Source organism: Halyomorpha halys, unplaced genomic scaffold, assembly GCF_000696795.3.
Source record: "Halyomorpha halys isolate HHAL.00 unplaced genomic scaffold, Hhal_1.1 Scaffold456.1, whole genome shotgun sequence".
Classification (NCBI taxonomy): domain Eukaryota; kingdom Metazoa; phylum Arthropoda; class Insecta; order Hemiptera; family Pentatomidae; genus Halyomorpha; species Halyomorpha halys.
Genome location: NW_027106823.1, coordinates 517,536 through 538,811, shown reverse-complemented (window position 1 = coordinate 538,811; position 21,276 = coordinate 517,536). Strand labels below are relative to the sequence as shown.

Sequence of the window (21,276 nt, the reverse complement as noted above, 5' to 3'; positions counted from 1 at the left end):
TTCTTTGCTGAACGCACCCCCCCCCCCCTGACAAACTTCTCCAATCATTAATCTACGTTCAACTATCTACACCTCTTTATTTAATAATGTTTGTTGCAATTCCTTATTGATACTACAAAGTAAAATAAATGTTAGCTTTTGTATTTTTTTTCACAGCAATTTAAACCATAGTTGTAGCATCCCCTTCTCGATGCGGTTTAAACTTCGAATTGATAAAAATTAATGTATGTTTAATTTTATTTGTTTTTAGTCTTAGCCTTCAGGAGATTGTTAAGAACGGCATCATCTTTCATCTCTTGAAGAAGGATTGCTTCCTGCCTAAGTGCCTTTTGGACCTGTTAATGATTAAATTTAAAGTTCGTTACAACAAGGCTGTTATTTATTGTGAGGAACATAAAAGTGTCATCAAGTAGTGATATTTTAGAACAGGGACAAAATGTATGATTAATTATGTAAATGTATCTTCTTACATTTAAAATATACACAGTAAAACCTCAGCTTTATTTTATTATTTATAAGGTAACTAATATGTTCAAAAATAATGGCGCTGGTCTGTTAATTTATATCTGTCTGGAGAAGTGTTGTTTTGAAATTTATAATGTATAGACAAATCAGAATAGGATTTGTTAGTTACAAAAGGTGGGATTATAGCTTTAATTTTTTTTATCTGTATGGTTATGGTTAATATATATTTAAAAAAAAAAATGCTAACAAATCAGAGGTGTAAAGAACTTTTAGCAGTTAAAATTGTTTACTTAATCTTGAAATGTCCCTTTGGTATGAAGTCTCATATAATGCCTTTTATGAATAGACTAACAGACCTGGCAATGCTTCACTATTGCTAGATTTCAGGATGAATATAGACTGGATGAAAGTAATAGAAATTGATAAGTCAATTATTGTAACATTTTATTTAAAACATTTAAGTATACATTATTATTTTTATGTTTTGGTTACATAAAGTGTTATTACTCTTTTATGCCATAGTTTTTAATTTACAGTGGACAAATATACAAGAACATTGACTAGTATATCTTACTATTTGACTATTGATAGATTTGAGTATATATATATATCAAGCTGGTAGACGGTTATCTAAATTTTGCAAAGCTGATGACCATGCAATATTATTTAAGATGATCTGGTGAATGATTTTCACATATTAAAATGTCTTACCTTAAAACAAAAGAATATCAATTTTTCGGATCATATAAATTGCAATTACATTTTATTTAATTTTTATTTTATTGCAACGCTCTAGCATATACAATATATCTGGTGATTCCATTTGGCACATAAATAAACAAATCTTTTGGTTTTCCAACTCGTGAACATGACATATAATTTTCGATGAGAAAAAAAGATTCTCTAAATTTAATCTGCATATTTTAAGTGATTTTGCCAAATATGATGTTGCTTCAATAAGGTTTGTTCGCAATCTTTTTACTGCTAATCTGGTACCATTGCAAGGGCGGAGTGGGTCGAGGTTTCTGAGAAGAATAATGGGAACTCCAATCTTCATGGTAATTAGTTGTGATGGCAATCCAGATAAATTAAGAGAATTTAAAAATTCAATAGTTATAATTTACTGATTTATCATGATCTAAAACAGTATCTATTGATTTATAGGAAGTGGCTTCTCCTGGTAATATTTCTTGAATAGCCATATTAATGAAATTTACATTAATATTCTTTGGAGCTAATATTGTACATTCACCTAACCATTGATGAAATTTTTTTTATGTCTGGAAAAACACATCGAATTAGTTCTTGTGAGTCATGCTAAAAAAAAGTTATTCAATAATATAATCCAAGTTGTCTTTTCAGTTGTAATTTTCTCATTTCTGATATTTAATAGTTGCATGACAAAATTTTCTGCTGAAGGATCTTTTTGGAATTTGACTCTAATATTTTACACTGAAACTTTACAAACAGGTCTCCATAAAGTTGATGCTTTTAAACATGCATTTTGTTCATCAGCTGGTATTGAATGTAAAATGACTGGTAATATATGTAATTATGTATAAAATATTGGGTGTCTGTCATGAATTGTGAATGATATAACATGCCTCACTGCAGATTGCTTCTTATATACCATCAATAGATAAGTTAATATCATCCATAGATCCATTCTCACCTACTACTCCAAGAACACCCATATCACCTTTGTTGACATATTTGCAAATATATTTTATAGCATTGCAATATTCAACATTGATGTGGGCTTTGGACGTTTTAGATAACAGTGACAAACACGGGATTACCCAATGATTATCTCTTTTAATGCCTAGTTGATTTTAACATTATTGATTTCCCAATTTCATTGGTTGAAGGACGATGTTGCGAATAACCATTACCAACAGTAGTGCTCTTCGGCAATGTATTGTGCATTTTACTGCAACCATACACGGTGAATCCAAGTTATGAACACCACATGGACCATGAATAATATTTTTTGTCTCTATTTCAAATAACTCTTGGATCAGCTATTGAATCAAGAATTTCTGTTGAAATAACGTTATCAATGTTGTCAGGTGTAATTTTGTTAATCAACCAAATCAGAATATGGGCATGTGGTAATCCTCCGTTTTGTTATTCATTTGAATACATCCAGCAACTTGTTTATGATAACATAACGTGATATAAACACATGATGTTTAATAATGAAGTTGAATACAACCGTATTGACAAACATATGACATTGGGTGGCGCATATTGAGTTGCCAGTAATACTATAATTTTCCTAATGTCATTTATGTTTCCGTCCTTGTTTATTACATGATGGAAATGTATGTATTCTTCAAAAGTTTTTTCTGGCTCATGCAAATGTATAACAAACGTTCAGAATTGATTTTTGCTAACATGGCAACGATGTATTGATGAAATAATTGATGCCATTTTAAAATGTGATTTTGTTCATTTTCGTGAATTTTCAACCTATATGAATAGTAATTCATAGCACTGATTGTTTATTTATTTTATTGATCATTTTGATGTTAAAATGATATCTATCTTCTTGCCAGAACATTATTGGGCACTGTAATGAGTCAAATGATGAGTACCTGTAACATGTGGAAGATGATTATTTCTATGATATAATACGATGTTGCATGATTCAAATTGTTCTCCAACAATCAGTATTGCCACTTCATTGTTTATTTTGGAGCGTTAAATTTGCTTGAATATTCTCTGACAGGTGTTTCGTCTACTCCAATCATAATTTTATGGTCATCGGATGGCACTAGTTCAATAGTAGTTTTGAACAATGTAATCAACTGGTTGTGCTCATGAAATAATTGTTGTAAAGATTCAACTATTTTTCTTTCATTTGTTTTGTTAATTTTTCAATATTAATTTACCCCATCACTTGAATTTCCAATGAAATATATTAGCAAAAATCTGTGGTCAGCATCCTTAAATGGTAACAAAGAACCTGCTATATGATATGTGATATATTCACGTCCATGAAATTTGAATGTTGAACTGTAGTTTTCAGTTATATTCATTGAGCCAAATAAAGTTATTTGAAAGCTTGTGTTTCCATTTCGGATGTTATTCAAAAAATGCTTTGATTGTGTTGTATTACCAGTAACAATGAGAACAATGGTTTAGAAAGTGGCAATTGAATTTTACTTTTTAAGCAACACACCTCTCGAGCTTCGTTCTTGAATTTTAATGCGTTGCAGTGTGCACAAACTTTATTCATACTTCCAGTAACGACTGGAAGCGAGATATACTTGATAAGGAGTTTATTTCGTTCAAGTTGTTAAGCTGTTTCTCCTATCGTTTCATTTCCTCTTTCCTCTCATTTTCTTTTGTCATTTGTGGGACAACTGATATTCTATTGTTTTGGTCTCGTTTCTTAGAACAACAAAACGCAATTCCAACAACAAAATAGAAGTCAGGATGTAAAATTTTAAGTCATAATGTAAAATTGAGATTAAATATTACTAAGTACAAAACTACTCTTATCTAGGGAGGTATAGGATTTTCTCAGTAAGTATGTAAAAAGTTATTATTTAATTAATTTACTGCTGTTGTTATGAACAGTTTTATCCATTTAAAAACTTCATTGTAAGGATAAAAAGTATTACGGTAGTTACAAACTAAAACAGCTAATGTAAGACACAAATAACAAAATGTTATCATTTTGAAATTGATTATTAATAGTCTACAGGAATTTAAAGGTTTTTTCCTTCTACACAATTTTATAGGTTATCCCAAGCCAGAAAGTCAAAAATAAAATTAGAAAATATCAACTTTAGTATAAAATCACTTTATGCCAAATATTTGGCATAATTTGTTCAATATTCATACAAAAATACTATAATAGTGACTTTAGGAACTTACAATCTAAAAGATTCATGATACTATATTAATTAATATTATAATTCAATTATAGAATTTCATTTAACACAAAACCTATATTATTAAAGTATGTACAATTTTTTCATAGTTTCTATGTAAATATCACTAATGATTTCAGAAGTTTTTGAAATCAATTCCAGCTTCATTTTTCTTTCTTCTTTTTATTTATAAATTTGTTTAATTAGTTTCGTTATTAAATAAAAAGAAAACAAAGACAGGGTTTATGATGATTTTACGCACGTATGTAAAAACTAACAAACAAAAAATAAAAGTTTTAACTAATTGACTAATATTAACACTAAAGATAATAGATCATAATATTTAAAAAGAGTAACAAAGAAAATAATACTTAATTGTATAATATCACTAAAAAGAAGTAAGAAAGATACAAACTGGAATAGCTTAATGCTATACACTGAACGCTATCATTGGGATCTGATTTGCTTTCAGCTCGTCAATGAATGCTTGGAGGGCTCTTTCTAAATTCCATGATGCATCTTCAAGCAATCTGTAGTAAAAAAAGATAAACATCATTATTAAAAGCTATTATTCAATCTAGTACTGAAAAACCAACACATACATATACTGTATGGTTATAAAATCATTGATATTAAAATGATAATTGGTTCTATCCAATAGGGTAATAGGCATAGTGCAATAAAATTACATGGGTTATTTTGTCACAAAGCTTCTGTGCCAAAATTTTCTGAGTGATAGAACATGAGGACAAAAAAGTAAGTGAGGGTAGGTTGCTAACCTCAATGAATGTTTTATTATTGAAAAAAATATTTTTGGCTTTAGGATACTTATCTATTACTGGAATTAATATTAAAACAGGAGAAGTAATAGAAAATTATATGTTGAGCTATTAAAACTTAAAATTGGATTAAACCAAACGATTTATATGAGAAGATGGACTGGAAGGGGAGTATAGTTAGAAAAGTATAGTTAAGAATAATAATAGGTAAAATATAAGAAGATTAAAAAAAAAAAACAGTATGAGAATAATAGAAAATTATTAAAAAAAGAGAAGTAATTATACATACATATTTGAAACATTTTTCATTATTTACTTCATAATTTTGTGGGATTTACCATGCCACCCAGGCTCAACACTCTACCCTACTACCTCTACCTCACTTGGGGTTGAATGTAGAGGGATTTCTAATTACTGGAGGGTTGTACAGGGAAGTAGCAATGCACTTTATGACCCCAAACTACATGCCTGAGAATGTTATAGTGAATGTTGAGTAGAGGTTTCCTTTAATTATTTTTAAGAGAGAGAGAATAACTTCCAACCTGTCATGTAATGAGCTCTAACAATTAAGTAGCCCAACTAATTGATTGCCAATAAATATTTTTAAATGAATTAAATTTTTGTCAGAACCTGAACTAGCCTTAAGCGTCTCAAACTGCAGCTGTTAACTAACTGGTCAGTGTAATTACCAGAGAAGGTAATTATTTTAATTTTTTCTTACCACAAAATGTGGTATAAAAAAAAAAAAAATTCTAATTGGGTCAGATTTTTAGTTGCAGTTTTAAACAGATTTATGCGTTTCAGAACTCAACCAAACCAAAAAATAAAATAAACATAAATATAAGTAGAAAAAAAATATTTTTTTGCAATCGTTCGATGCAACAATTATCTTGAACGGTTGGGTTAATTTTAATTTGTAGGGGTGTTAACTCCCAATGCTTGTAACTAATCAGTCACCATGTACACAATCGCAAAAAACTTGCTCTTCTATCGATTATTACACTGAAATAGTTCTTACTAATTTTAAAGTCCTTTAACCTTCTAAATATTTAATCAATATTAAATATATAATTAATTAATTCATATTATATACTAGTTAATCAAGTTACTACTATATTTTCAGTTTTTTTATCTTCTTATATTTTATACATTATATAATTTACATATTACACTTTTCTTGTTATACTGTTTTTACTTTTTATTCATTTTCGGTCATTATCTAGTTTTTAAACTTAGTTCTGATAAAAGCTCCCTCCTCCCCCCCTCCAACTATCTCCTCATATTAATCTAAGTTCAATCAACAAAGGGTATCTCTAAAATAACAGAGTTTCGAAATGTCATCAACGATTAAGGGACAATAATCTGACCATAATTATTTTATAAATAAAAAAAATAGAAGTTTAACATTAAACATAAGGAACAACTACATCAAAAATACTAAATATAACTCCATTTTTTAAAATTTTAAAAACATATAAATATAGAGTGAGAATAAATCTAAATCAGTTTTAAAGTTTTCATGCAAGTTTGCTTTTCCTATTTTCTTAATTTAATCATTATTATTAATCAGGTTCTCAACCTGAGAAGGTTAAAAAAAAATCTAAGGTGTGTTTAATGAGCCGCAAAAAAAACAAATAACTTTTTTTTTCCAAAATCTGTAATTTAGATTATTAAATAAGATAATGTAAAGTAATGGAATAATGGATAACAAATTTGAATGTATTTTCCTCATATAACCTAAATAGTTCAATTTTATTAGTACCATATGAAACCATAGATCTGAGATTCAAGGAGTATCTTAATATTTTTAAAATAATACTACACAACACAATTTTTGTAATCAGACAAATGAGAACATTCTCATGAGAATAACTTCAATATTTGTAAATACAAAAAGAATTATATGAATAAACATTATTTATTAATACAGTAAAACTCTTAGTTTACAATTTTATTAAAGTCCGAGCCAACAAAGTACATCTTTAATAAATTTGAACACTTCTACTCCAGAAGCAGACAATAATTTGATTCCCCATTAGCACTTTGCACACCTTTATAACGAACACAAATAATAAAATATGAATGTGAAACTCATGATTCTAGAAATGAATTTTGTGGGTCACTTATTTTGGGAAAAATTTACATAATACTGTTTTATGTTGAATATTATGTTTTATACTATATATTATAGCATTAATGGAAAATAATATTAAATAAAAAGTATGTATTACATATAAGCAATTATTTAATAATGATTTAATTTAAGTACTGTGCCCCTGTAGTGGTACAGATTTAATTTTAATGAACTAATGAGAACATTTATGTTATTTAGACATTATATTACTTATTAAAATAAACGAAGAAGATAACTTTATTGTTTTGCTTTAATTGTCTCAATCAGAATATCTCCTTCATTTTAACAGGAACTTTGTCAAATTATTTCATTATAGGGTATTGACAGAACTAAGAGTCATTTATTCATTTACTGTTTAAAAATAAAAAAATTCGAACCCCTCCCTCAAAATTTGTGATTATTTGTTTTTAAGTATAATCTGGTAATACCGTGATCCAGAGATTATGGTGCTAATTTTTTTATTTGTTAAAGTCACAGGTCACCAAAAATTTTTTTTTAAACAGTTTAAAACCGTATAATTATGATGTTGTCTTTTTTTTCAGACTTACAGAGTATTACAGCTTAGATTAGGTAATGATTTGTAAATAATTCTATTTTTAAATTTTTTGGCTCTTTTTATATTAATCCCTTCATAAGAGAAACCTTATTATGCACAACATTATTTTCCCAGAGGATGTCAATTCATATTAACCTTAATCATAAACCTGAGGTTTATTTATAAAAGAACATTGCAAAACTTTTTCAAATGGAGTGGGATGAATTTTACAACACAGTTCTACACACCTCACAGACCAATCCTTTGTCAATTTTGTCATTTCACACATGGCGGGAATAAGAGCATCTTTATCGTTGGTTGAGGGATTCAGAACAAGCTTGAACTGTTCGCTTAATCCAGCCCTGACTTTTGTAAAGCTCTTCTGAAATCATAACATCTTATTACTCAGTGTTCAATTTAAATGGAATTTGAATTGAGAAAATACCTTAAATAAATATTGAATCTTTACAGTCGTTACCAAGGATTTTTTTGTCATGAATATCAACCGAAATTTCTCTCAATTAATTTAAATACTTTACACTTGTATTTGTCACATATTAATTTTTCTTTTTAGTTTCATGATTAGAATTTTTTTTTTACTATTAACAAAATAAAGGAGAAATATATTCATAGAAAGTAAAAATGAATTTCCTTAAATGGAGAGGTTTTCCATCATTTTTTAATATGATAATTTAATTTAAAAAATAAGGGGATGATATATTAAACAAATGATATGATATAATCAAAAAATGTGAACAATATGAGAAAAATAAATTTTCTGTAATCTGTAAATTTTGAAATTTCTTAAGAATGGATGAATTGCAATTTATGATTCTAAATTTTTAATTCTATGCAATTTCTTTACTTTTAACTAAATTAGTTAATTAATTATAGATAAGATCGTATTTTGGCTTAAATTCTTAGCTAACAAGGTATACCTGCCTGTAAATGGAAGTTACACTGAATTAAAATTTACATAAAAAATAATAATAATACTAACCTCTATCTGCTCTTGGGATGCAATCATTAAATACATCATATCATTTGATATTTTCCATTCTCCATTATTTTTTCTGTAAGGTGTTAGGATAAACGTCCGATTGAAGGAATATAAACCAGAATCCAATTCTTGAAATATTCCAGATGTATTTATCATTACCATATTTTTCTGCAACAGGGCATGGCAATTAATAATTAGTTAAAAAGGCTAATATAATATTGAATTGTAAATTTTATAAAAATGACTAGGTCTGTAAATTGTTACTGGTGAGTTCTATCGGACAGAGATAAATATATTCTTACAAGTACTAAAAGAATTATTTCACTGAAGTGTCGTGTATGTATTCTGTAATGCTGCAATGAGAATGGAGTTTTACCATCTCCACAATTGTTATACATTCTACATAAGTTGCCGCTACAATTTTCCAGAAGATAACAACTATAATGACACGAAGGGAAAAATTATATTCAACATAACATGGGGCAAGAAGAGGAGGTGAGGCAATAAGTGCCGAAAGTAGACTGGCGCAATATGAATGGAAGTTGTTAAAAAATAAAATTCTAATCCAAGTTTGGATAAAGGAAAAAATTATGAAACGTTTAAAATTCAAAACAATACTAAATCTAAATACATATTAAGATAAAACTACTTACATTAGCAATTGGAACTTCAATTGTAAATGAAAATGGATCATACTGAACGACAGGAAATGAGTTAATGATTTTTACAATTTTTTCAGGTCCAATTATTAAACTTGTATAGGCTTTAGTTATGTCAGATAAGGTTAACAGATTCCTCGAGAATGTCATATATTTAGACAGTCTAAAACAGTTCATAAAAATAGTAATTAGGTTCAAAACTTTATGTTTTTATTAACAAAAAAAAAATAGAAAAATCTTTAATGAGACACTCTTGTGAGTATACATGAAACAAAAATAATAAGAAAAACCTCTTGAAGAAATAATTAAAATAATGAAAGTATAATAAAAAAAATCTGGAATGTATGGAATTTTAAGTATTAAAATTAAATGATCTGTTTCAAACAGCAACAAAATAATGATGATGGGTGATTGTTGAATTGCTTAGTATAAATAAAATATGTATAAACTCTTAACATATTACATTCTATTTTGAAAATGAGGCTTAAGCTGTGAAATCTTAAAACAGAATAGTACAATTATGATAAAAATCTGTTAATAAACTAAAAACTTAACATACCAATACAATATTAAATACTCATTTACATATATTTCAGTCATTTATTTTATTATTATTTTTTTAAGGGTAGTGTACAACATTTGAAAAAAGGTGAAAACAAAAAAGTTTCATTTTATAATTTTTTTTATGTCTTTGGTAGGTCAATGACTTCCACTAGAGTCCTATGCAGTCCGAAATTTTATGAATTATTGAAATTTATCACTTGATGAAAACTAATACTTTATAATTTTAAACGTAAATTTCTTTATAAATGTAATTTGTAGAAACAATTAATACTTTATATTGTAAGAAGGCAATACATCATATTGATATTTTTTTAAACGTTGGTACTATTAAATAAGTTTTTTCAAACTTATTTATGTTATTATGTTCTGACCGCACCCCCAATCATCCTCTCCTAATCCATACATATTCATATTGTTTGTTTTTTTTAATTGCCTTATAGTATTGATTTTAATAATTCTGAAATATTTTAAATAATGTATATTAAATAAAACAAATGAAATATTTTCTGAAAAAGTTGTACTATACCTGTGGAATAGTGAATAATCTTATTCCCTTACCTCTTGATCTTAAAAAACACTATTAAATTCAAGTGGGTTGTTATCACCAGGCTATAACTGAACTTTTAAAAACTAAAATTTGAAATTTTCCACCAAGAAATAAAAACACTTTTGAACTTGGTGAATTGTCATGATTGATTGGTGGGTGTGAATAGAATGTATTGGTATAGAATTTTTTAAAATTTTAAATGCAGTTAGTCTGTTTTTTTTTAAAATAAAAAAAACAGAAAGTTCACTTTGTATCATTTATTTGCACATTCTCATAAACTGCAACTGAAATTTCAATTAAGCTCATTTATCAATTTAAAAATAAATGGTCTTTAGTAACAAACTGATATTATTCTCACTGAAATAATTTTATTGAATTTAAATGCTGAAATTTAAAAATTGCTTCTGCTGAAATAACTCTAATTTTGTTTATTTATAATAAGTAACCATCACTCATTGCAATTAGCATTAGCTGGATAAATACAAATTAAGGAATCATTTAATAATTGATAAAAGGAGAAATACTTTTCCTAGTAGGAAAAAAAATTGGAAATAAGAATATTAGTACAGATGTATATTATAATGTTGGAAAGCTAATAATTTTAGAAAACTTGATATCTAACATATAAGTACTTACTATAAATTTAATTTATAAATAAAGGTTTACGTGTTTATATAGTGACTTTAGTTGCACTGTTCATAGATACATTGATATTATTGCACAAGAGAGTATTTGTTTCTATATAGTATGAGTAAGTGAAGAAAAAATCTGACACGGTTTTGTAGTATATAACTTTCAGTATATTTACTTGAGCAGAAATTAATTTCTATCCTCAGTAGAGGGTATGAGAAAGTTGTGTGATGTGTGCACTGAACCAAATTTTTTAATGATATATAAATGGTTGACAACCATGTGGTAAATCAAGATCGTCTAGGTGTCATTCAAAAATACACCAAATATTAAATAAACTTTTTTATCAATATCCTTAACCATCACCGAGACCACCTTTTCCTCAATAATTTTTAAATTAAAAAATCACCTATTCCAATCAGATTCTACATCTGAGCTGTTATAGAGAGAGAAGCTGAACATAGCCCCTTGATGGTACATTCGACCCAATTGATGCCTATTGGGACTTTCCATCAAGCCGAAATAGTGGTGACAGAAATGATCGACAAAGCTAGACCATGAAGTATCACATATATAATTCTTAATTGCAGCAATCTTTTTCTCATTATTAGCAGTCTTGAAAGTTTGTGAAATATCAATGCCATCCTGTTAAAAAACAAATTAGAAATATTGAATATAATTGAATTCATCATTCAAAATTTAATTTCACATTTATTATGAGACATTGTAATAATAGAATTACAATTATTTATAAATTTAAATTGAATTGCTAGGAAATAAACTCAATACCAGCTTTTTCAGTTGATCAATAATGGCAACAACTTTAGAGACATATTCAGATCCAGTAATTCCAGAACACAATGGATTTCCATCGAGCCATAGTGCTTCGATTCTAACAGCTGGCATCTTTTGAAGTGCTTCCCATGTTAACTATTAGAAGAAAAAAAACAAACAAAAATACAATTAAAGTTTGGAAAATAAATTTTAACTAATCTTTAACTTAAAATAAAGGTCGTTGAAGGCCAAACAAGTTGAGCCACAAATTTTGCATTCTCATGGCAGAAGTAGTGCCATGGCAGTTGAAATATGGCCTGGGTTGTTTTGACTTTCATTTCGATTTGATATAGAATTTTGGCTTTTATTTAGAGCAGCTTTTGTCTCGGACCTGTGGAATAAATCTTGACTCTTCTACTCAGGCTGCAACAGGTCAGTAACCTGTAAGAAAATCCGCCTTTTCAGCCCTAATTTGGAGAAAATAAGGACACAACTCCAAAAACTGCCACAAATAATTATTACCGCAACTTAATTTTACCAACTTTTTATTCTAAATTTTTATAAAATTATAGGATAAATTTTGAAATAAAATATAAAAATATCCATAAAATGAGGTACAATACACATACATGTCATAATTATGGTGTATGAATACATATGTAGAGAAAGTAAAGGAACTAGTGATGTTTTACCCATTTAGAAAACTGAAACTCAACTACACAAAATGATAATAATGAAACTACTAACCAAAAGAAAAGAAAAAATTAAAAAAAATTGTCTGACTTACATTATTATACCTCAGGTCAACATTTTTTATAAAAGGAACATGTTTTAGATCTAGATGATCTATAGATGATAAATTATTATGTTGAAGTATTAATGTTGAAGGCTTGGCCATAGATTTAGTATATCTATTTTTAATCATTATCATCAATGAATGAATGCACTGTGGAACAGTTAGTGAAAAGAAGATGTCTTTCAAAACTAAAAAATAAATAAAAATAAGATAATTAATAATAGGATAAAATAAAATAAATACTTGGATCAAGAAGTTAGACCAACATCACTAAAAGATGGCCTGATTAAACTGTAATAGCAAATAGTGCAACTACAAAGAAAATGCATTTTATTCAAACAACAAAAAATTAAAGTTTCATTATTATAAATAAGTCCTCTAATATACTTACCATGGAAGGAAAAAACAAGAAATATATTTATATAAAACTTAAAACTGGTAAACTTGTATTCTTAGTAAGAAAAAGAATTTATATTAGATATTTGCACCTTAAGAAACCCTAAAAAACAAATTTTTATAGCAACAAAAAAATAAAAAATGTTTGATCGTAAGTTTAGCCTTCCCTAGTCCTTAGATTTTTTTTTGAAAATGAACAAAGATTGTACAGTTTAACATGACTCCAACAAACCAATCAAAACATGGGAGTGGCTTAGAGCTCAATAAACTACATGTAATGGTACAAACCCGACCTTGTTTGATGAGATTTTCCTTATTCTACATAATTTTTTATTCCAACTAAAGACATGAAATGTATTGGTATGAGCTGAAAGAGCAAAAATTCAGCTTTCCAATCATTTTAGTCCGGGATCTTGAAATTTTTTTATTACCTTCTTATAAGTAGCAGGTTTGACTAGTGAATTGGTTAGTTGGGAAAAAAAAAATTCTGGCAATTTTTTAGAGTGACTTTGGCATGTACAGTCTATCAAAAATTAAAATAGCAGTCATATCTCAGAGATGGTAATAGATCGGGATGATTTTATTTTTTAAGATAAATCGGAGATATAAATATAGATTTATAAACAGGGTAGCCAAGCAAGGTATGGTAATGAAAGTTGCACTTACAATAGGTAATGAAAGTTAAGCAACATCAAGACAAATAATTGGATGGGTAACCATTCATGACAGAAAACCACATTGATTCTCGCCCCTGAAGTATGTGAGATACATCAGTCTGCTGGAGGAAGCTTATACCGCTCAGTTCGAAAAGTGATGACCCTACACTGTACTTCTGTACTAGTTTTACAGGGTGTCAAACAGGCACCTTAAGGTCCATAGGATCTGCTTCAGGGAAAGAAAAATAGGTCCTTGTACAGCCACTAACCCACAACAGTACCAAGGATCTAAACTGATTGGTCATTGCCCTTAAACCTGAGTGAATCCATGGAAGGAAACCCCCAAATTGCCACAAAAGAGACAGCCTATAGGTAGTCTGCCACTACTCAAGGATTCACAGCAGCACACGGTTGGGTTACTCTTACCAGGCTATCTCTGTTCTTGCAAGAAATAAATATTTTTAAGAGTACCACGTTTTATGGCCAAGGATCTCTAATGCCAACTAAAAAAAATAAATAGTTTGCACAAACATACTAACTTACATTTATCCTGTGACATATTAGTAAGGTCTATAGATCTATCTACATATTTATGATCATTTTTGGTTCGCTTTTTTAATGCTTCTCTAAGTTGAAATTGCGGATTCAATGGCTCGAGATTAGTTGACAGATAGTAGGTTGTGACAGTAAGCTGAAACTGTACAAAAAATATTTTGGTGAAACTTAGTGATATTGACAACTAAAATCAAGTTAATAAAACAATATTTCATTAATACAGAAATATATTGTAATATGATAGAAATAAACATTCAACTTAATGATATTTTGTTCAAGATCAATCACAGATTGATATCAACTATGTCCAGGCCTAATCTACACCACTTAACATGATTAATGAATGATATTAATTTCAGTTTAACCAACATCATAGCTTAAAAATAAACTTACTTTAATTTGTCCAGAACTATCAGTGGCTTGAAGATTATTGAGAGCGATCTTTCTAATAAATAAAGAGCAGTTTCTCACAAGGAAGAAGGAATCTAATCCGTCAATTTGATACTGAAAAGATTAAATATTAAAAATTGATATAATATATACTTCTATCCCTATGCACAAAAACAATTTTGTTCATATTTTTATTATATTATCAACTTAATTTTAATCTACTGTAGAAATAAAGAAATATAACTGTAATAATTCAAACAAGTAATTGTAACAATTCGTGGGTGGACAATTATCAAAATAACAACTAATACTGAATGAGGTGTAGATAGTTGACTGTAGATTAATGATTGGAGAAGTATGTCGGGGGGTGCGGTCAGCAAAGAACAACATAAATAAATAAATATGATTTTGTTTATTTATATTGTTCTTTGCTGACCGCACCCCCCGACAAACTTCTCCAATTAATAACTAATACTGAAGAGGATGGAAGGGATCTATGTCTGTCGAAATCATGTACTGAAGTAGGAAGTATAAAAAATATTTTAAAATTGTAACGAAAAAAATAATAAAAGGTGTAGTGATAATTTTATGGCTAATCATGTTCGAGTGTTAGTAATAATAATTCTGATTCCTAAGGTCGGATCCATATGTATATGGATGGTTAGTTCTTGTCTTTGTTTTTAACCAGATATTTTCTTAAGGTGTTAATAATGTAAATTCTAAAGCAGCACACATTAATAAAATATTCATTTCTTCAGTGTTCTAATTTTTCTAAATCAGAAAAATTCTAATTATCTTAATAATGAAAGCTATAAGAAAAGTAGTTGTAACGGAACCAAATTACAGAGATAACAACTATTTCATAAATACTAATTGATTCATATTTTTTGCTTTATAATAAGTATTTTATAATTTTAGCAAGAAATCTAAAACTCACTAAACATGGGAAAACTTCAACTGGATGGACTGAGAAAAGAACAGCTTTTAAAACTTCATCTTTGTCATAAGTTCCTCCATCTATAACCTATAAATAAAATAAAGTAAAGTAAATAAACACATCAAAAGTATATGTTTAAAAAACATGGGTGAAATATTAAAAATTACAGTAATTCTGGTCCAATGAGAGGAACCAAATACAGTATCAAAATCACTTGAATTCCACAAAGATTGTAATGTTTTAACATCAGACCATCCAATAGTTTCAGAAATGTTTTCTTCTTCGAAAGCCATTGCCTAGTTTTCAATTTAATGGCAATTTGTTTTAAATCACATAATTATATGCTTAGCAGGTTATCAACATCACGTAAATATGCCAGGAGAGTAGAATACCCTATTGTCCTTCAAAGAGAAAGTAAAACAAAAAAAAAAAGAGGGAATTGACTACGCCCACTTTGCCCAGATTATCGTAGGCGTAAATTAGGATTTTCCCCATTTGTGTAATTACCTGTAAGAACCGTTCATTTAGTCGCAAATATGAACAAATTATATTGTGCAGTTAATGTTATTTTCAGTAATTTGGCCAGTCAACAATGAAAATCCGTTTAGCTGTTCTTGTAAACATCGTGATTTAATCAAGAAATTTGAGCGCAAGGTTGGAATAGCCCAAATTTAATAATGTAAACGGAGGCATAACAGAGCTGGTAATAGGCTTCAACTCCTTCTCTGACACGCCCACATTCTTCATAAGGCCCGCATTTTTAGCTTCACTTTTTCTTGCAGCCTACTTTCCCATTATACTTCTTCCACCAAGAAATAAGTCAATCCAAGGAATAACTTAGCAATGATGAATCTATTTATACCTCCTGGAGCACACTCAGCCTCTGTAAAGTGGATAACCTTGTGACGCTGCACAAGCTAGTTAAAGTTGGTGCTTTAACCGCTCGGCTACAAACACCCCAATGGTAGTTGAGTGATATTCTAAGAAAATCACCTCTTTGCGTAATGGTTTTATGGTTAGAAACAGTACTTCCTCGCCAAGTACTGGACCCTAGACCCCTTTATGGATTGTAGATGTATAGATTAATATGAAGAACCTATTTTTAAAAAATAATAATAAATATTACATCATACGATAACCAATCATTAAGAAGTAAAGCAATTATGTTTAAAGTAACTTATAAATAGATTTGTCAAAAGAATTTATTTAGTTTCGGGCCCATTGGTTTGTTCTGAATTGGAACTGATTCATGAATATTCTTCTAATAATTTACTACATGATATCCTTGCCAAAAGCGAAGAAGAGAGGTTACATTTATTTAAACTGATTTACATTTGATTTGTTGCATCGTAACATGGTATTGTACGGAAAAAAAAATTGAATGGTTTAAATCTTCTACTTTCATAAACCTTTACCTATTCAGGTAATTCATCTATATATAATGTTTGCCGTTATAGTTTTTTCCGAATCCTTTATTTTCGACATTTGAGACTAAAAATAAAGCACTGCTCTCCTCATACGCTGTAACAACTCATCCTTGTGTTCACTGAATAAAGCATAAAATCGTTTTCCGCCTTGCTTCTTATTACCGACCAATAACGCTTCCTGAAAAGTAGTTGTAACTGGTCAGTTGATTTTTTTAAGTTTCAATAAATCTAGTCATTAGCAAAGGGGCCTATATTCCAGTTTAAACTGTGTAAACTGCAATAATGCTCGTTTCCATGAATCAACGAAATATAGGAAATTAGGCTCTCCAGTATTAGAAAAAATAAATCAAGTGAATGTTTACTTTCCAAAAGATGTGCCATTCTCCAAATTTTGTGTATTTAGCTTTCAATTTTTTTAAATTAAAGTAGATTGATTCGATTTTTTAAAATATTTTTATTGCCTTGAGGGAAAGCTACTTAATAATATTTTGAAGCAGTTACAAATTTATTAGTATAGTTTTCGTAATATAGATTAAAAAAAAATTAACTAAAAGGCCAAGAAACGTTATCAGGATCACGAATATATATCGTGTAATGTTAATGAAGTTGGGACGAAAGGGAGCTGGGTGGTTAAAGATTATCTAGATCTCATTTAGATTTACCCTTCAACAGAATTTCTAATTTGGTCGTTGATTATGCCAAAAGCAGCTTCGTATACCTTTCAAGACCATAAATATAATACTTTTTGCAGTATAATGTCCCTAAAGTGTAAGTAATTATGTAATACTCTTATCGATGAATTAAAGATTCCGGTAGTTAGCTAAGGAGAAAGGTTTTTTATATGTATAGCGACCTGCCCTATTTTCCTCTCTAATTTTCGAGTAAAAAAGATCAATTTATGCTTATTTTTAAAATTATTTATTCATTCAAAGTTTATTTATTGATTATACAGATTTTAAAAAATAACACATTTCATAGTTTAATTCAAATACAGTGTAATATATTCTATGTTAGCTTATGGTATGTATAACATCTGAGAGATCTTGTTGATAAGCTGGTTGTTGTTCTTTGCATTGTATTTGACATTCGTAACCTTCACCTTATTGCTTTCACACTCCCTCCTCCTTGGTTTCACTGAGTGCTATTTTGAAAATTGAGTTTTTATTTGAACAGTCATGAATTCCTTGATTAGGTCAGGGTTCAGCAGTCTTATATTTGCTAGCAAACAGAATGTTAGATTACTTTCAAAAACTGCGACAAATCCAGATTTCAGTAAACTTGTAAATAATAATAAAGTTGTGATTTTCATGAAGGGTGTCCCAGATGAACCTAGATGTGGTTTCAGCAACGCTGTTGTTCAAATTTTAAAAATGCATGGCGTTCAATTTGATGCTCATAATGTTTTAGAAAATGAGAACATTCGCAATGGTACTTATTAACTGTATACTTGTTATCAATTCATTTGATTAGTATTAATGAAGTTATTTACAATAATTATTGTTTAGGTATCAAAGACTACTCTAATTGGCCGACAATTCCTCAGATCTTTATTAATGGGGAGTTTGTTGGAGGATGTGATATTTTAATGCAAATGCATAAAAATGGTGATTTAATTGAAGAACTGAAGAAAGTTGGTATAGAATCAGAGCTTTTAAAACTTGAGAAAGAAAAAGAGAAGAAGTAGTTTCTATCTGAAATGATGTAATATAAAGAGTGATGATGTAATGACTGTAAAATACTTGTTTGTAATTTATTATTTAGTAATATACTTGTTCATTTTTCATCTTTTTAATTTCCTTTAGCCAGTAAAGAAAACAAAAATTATGAATGTTTACTGAATAGTGAACAGTTAAAATTTTGGGTGACAATTTAATGTAATTACATTGATTTTACAAATCAACTGTATTTAATTGTTTTCATTAATAACATCACTTTGTAAATTTTTAGTGAGTAGATATGAAATAGAAAATTTTATGTTTATTTAAAGAAAATGAAAAGAACTTTAATGAGTATAGGAAGTAAACATGAAATAATTCAGTGGAGGAAGGTAAATAGGCAAGAGTTGTTGGTGGTATCTTGGCATTAATCTTTAACAACAGATTTTTTTTTTCCACTAATTTTTCTACTGCCCGAAAAACTACAAGGCCATCATTTTTAGCAAAAGTATCTAACAGATTTTATTTTTTAAAAATATTTTTTCAGATTTCTAGTCATTAATTTTTCTACTGCCTGATTGAAATAAATTATTCAAACTTAGTATAAATCCGGATGAAAATTTGAGGTATAGTTAAGTAGTTAGTTCTAACACTTAAAGCAATATCTTTTGTAGGTATTTTGAAAAAATGTATACATGTTCTGGTTCAGGGGCATAAAATATTTCCTCAATATGCATGTCTTAATAAAGCTTAGAATTTAATTTTTTATGGTTTAAGGTAACCATTTCAATTTCAATCCATCTATTATCAAAAAAAGTTGCTTGATTAGATACTTTTATATATTTAACATTTCAAATTTGGTTTGTAAGAAGCAGTATTTTACCTCCTTCCAACTTAAAGTATAGAACACTTAAAGAATTAATATCTAAATAATCATAGTATACTGTTACTCTCTTCTACCATATTACCCATTTAATAAATGAGTTTGAACTTTTTAAATATATGAATTATTAATTTTGTAATGAGGCGTTAATAGCTGATCATTGATATATGAAGATGGTCCGGGTGCGATCAGCTAAGATACACATCTAAACAAAACTGTGCTGAAGTTTCGACCTGAATTTCATACTTCATCAGAGCTGAAAACAATGAGATAACAAACTTAATTCAGAGAAACATAAAAATAAAAAACAAACAAACTGGGAAATATACATAACAATAAATTAAGTAGATAGTAGTTGATATTAATAGATGATAAAATATTTTAGGGGGAAGAATTATAGAAAATAAATGTTAAAAAAATATATTAAAACCATTGTTTAAGTAAATAATGAAATAAACACAATAAAATGTGTAATTAATGTTTAAAAATAATGAGGAAATTCAGGCCAAAATGTCGGCACAAATAAATAAGTATCCATTGTCTCTGGCCGACCAACAATAAATCAAGCATTTAATATCGAAAATAAGTTTTACGAAATAAAAAAGACAATTATAAATTATAGCAAATCAGAGCTGTATTATAGTTTCTCCATAACTCTTTTTAAGTATACTTGAACTTAGCCCTTTCTATAAATCATGTATCATGGTCATTTTCCTATAAATTAATTGGAAGAGATCATTATAATAATTTTGGTTCATTAAAAATTTTTCTCAATATAGGAAGGGTAAAATACAAAAGAAATGGATGAAAGTAAAACAACATAATGATGTATAACTGTACATAAACAAAAATTTATTTTATTGTACTCACTTATTGCATTTTTTTTTTTCTGGTCTCGCCCAAATATAAAGAAAAGTATTAACATTTCAATTTAATTTTTTTAAAAGTAAACATTAATAACTCGCATTATGTTTCCAGTATAATGCCAAAATAAGACTAGTTTTATAAAGAAAATATTCTTTAGTTTTTTTTTTGTTATAACCTAAACAATTATTTAACATTAATTTTTTTTTTAATTTTATTTTCATATCCAAGTAGCCAGAAAAGAAATACATAAACATAATGAGGAATTGTTTCTGTATTCATACATAGTAACTATAAAAATTGTGATTATGAATACTTTATTTACATATTTTCAAGATGATTATACATGTTGAGAAAAAAAAATTACATTTTTAAAAAATAGTACTCTCCAATTAACCCGTAATCTAGTTCACAATATGCGTACAAATCATACATACAAAAACATTAGTTTGACAGGGCATAATATTTTGAACAGTTTTCTTTCTTTTTTGTTTAAAAACAGAAAATATAATAAAAATGAAAATCTAACTTTGGTACATTCCTAAACTATATTAAAAAACAAAAAATAATATACGTATAAAAGTGGAGTTATTGAAATTTTACTTGATATGAGAAGGATCACACATGAAATGAGCTCTTATAACTAGACAGTATGTAGTGCAAACGTCATTAAATATATAGAACTCTCTATTATACAACAAATAAATCTGTATCACTTCTGCATCAATAATTTATTGATATTAATATAT

At 28.2% G+C, this 21,276-nt stretch overlaps 3 protein-coding genes across 6 annotated transcripts in view; 2 read left to right on the top strand and 1 right to left on the bottom strand.

The window, feature by feature from the left end:
• The window catches only part of LOC106682989 (kelch domain-containing protein 1), a 35,883-nt gene extending 35,386 nt beyond the window's left edge, over positions 1–497 (top strand). For all 3 annotated transcript variants that reach the window (XM_014424179.3, XM_014424183.1, XM_014424182.1), the window contains one exon: positions 251–497. In XM_014424179.3, the coding sequence (XP_014279665.1) occupies positions 251–413 (163 nt within the window). In that variant the 3' untranslated portion in view covers positions 414–497. The remainder of the gene's footprint in view (positions 1–250) is intronic.
• Positions 498–888: 391 nt separating this feature from the next.
• LOC106682987 (nuclear RNA export factor 1) lies at positions 889–16,084 on the bottom strand. 2 transcript variants are annotated; one of them, XM_067045119.1, is made up of 11 exons: positions 15,866–16,084; positions 15,699–15,785; positions 14,765–14,875; positions 14,360–14,513; positions 12,756–12,952; positions 11,984–12,124; positions 11,604–11,839; positions 9,448–9,616; positions 8,795–8,962; positions 8,043–8,173; positions 889–4,876 (listed from the first exon to the last, which is right to left on the bottom strand). In XM_067045119.1, the coding sequence occupies exons 1-11, from the start codon at positions 15,989–15,991 to the stop codon at positions 4,777–4,779; spliced, it is 1,620 nt and encodes a 539-aa protein (XP_066901220.1). In that variant the 5' UTR covers positions 15,992–16,084; the 3' UTR covers positions 889–4,776. The 2 variants fall into 2 exon arrangements, with proteins under 2 accessions (XP_066901220.1, XP_014279661.1); XM_014424175.2 differs by having other exon boundaries at positions 8,043–8,176; positions 15,866–16,082.
• Positions 16,085–18,216: 2,132 nt separating this feature from the next.
• Positions 18,217–18,908, top strand: Grx5 (Glutaredoxin 5). The gene is made up of 2 exons (XM_014424169.3): positions 18,217–18,553; positions 18,631–18,908. The coding sequence occupies exons 1-2, from the start codon at positions 18,301–18,303 to the stop codon at positions 18,807–18,809; spliced, it is 432 nt and encodes a 143-aa protein (XP_014279655.1). The 5' UTR covers positions 18,217–18,300; the 3' UTR covers positions 18,810–18,908.
• The last annotated feature ends 2,368 nt before the right edge of the window (positions 18,909–21,276 follow it).

Bases quoted from the DNA above. Each gene is read 5' to 3' on its own strand.
- LOC106682987 (XM_014424175.2), bottom strand. From the start codon at position 15,991: ATGGCTTTCGAAGAAGAAAACATTTCTGAAACTATTGGATGGTCTGAT. The intron at 15,786-15,865 runs GTAATTTTTAAT...TTTTATTTATAG, and splicing joins CTCATTGGACCAGAATTACT to GTTATAGATGGAGGAACTTA. The intron at 12,953-14,359 runs GTAAGTTAGTAT...TTTATTTTTTAG, and splicing joins TAATATGTCACAGGATAAAT to TTTTGAAAGACATCTTCTTT.
- Grx5 (XM_014424169.3), top strand. From the start codon at position 18,301: ATGAATTCCTTGATTAGGTCAGGGTTCAGCAGTCTTATATTTGCTAGC. The intron at 18,554-18,630 runs GTACTTATTAAC...ATTATTGTTTAG, and splicing joins AAATGAGAACATTCGCAATG to GTATCAAAGACTACTCTAAT.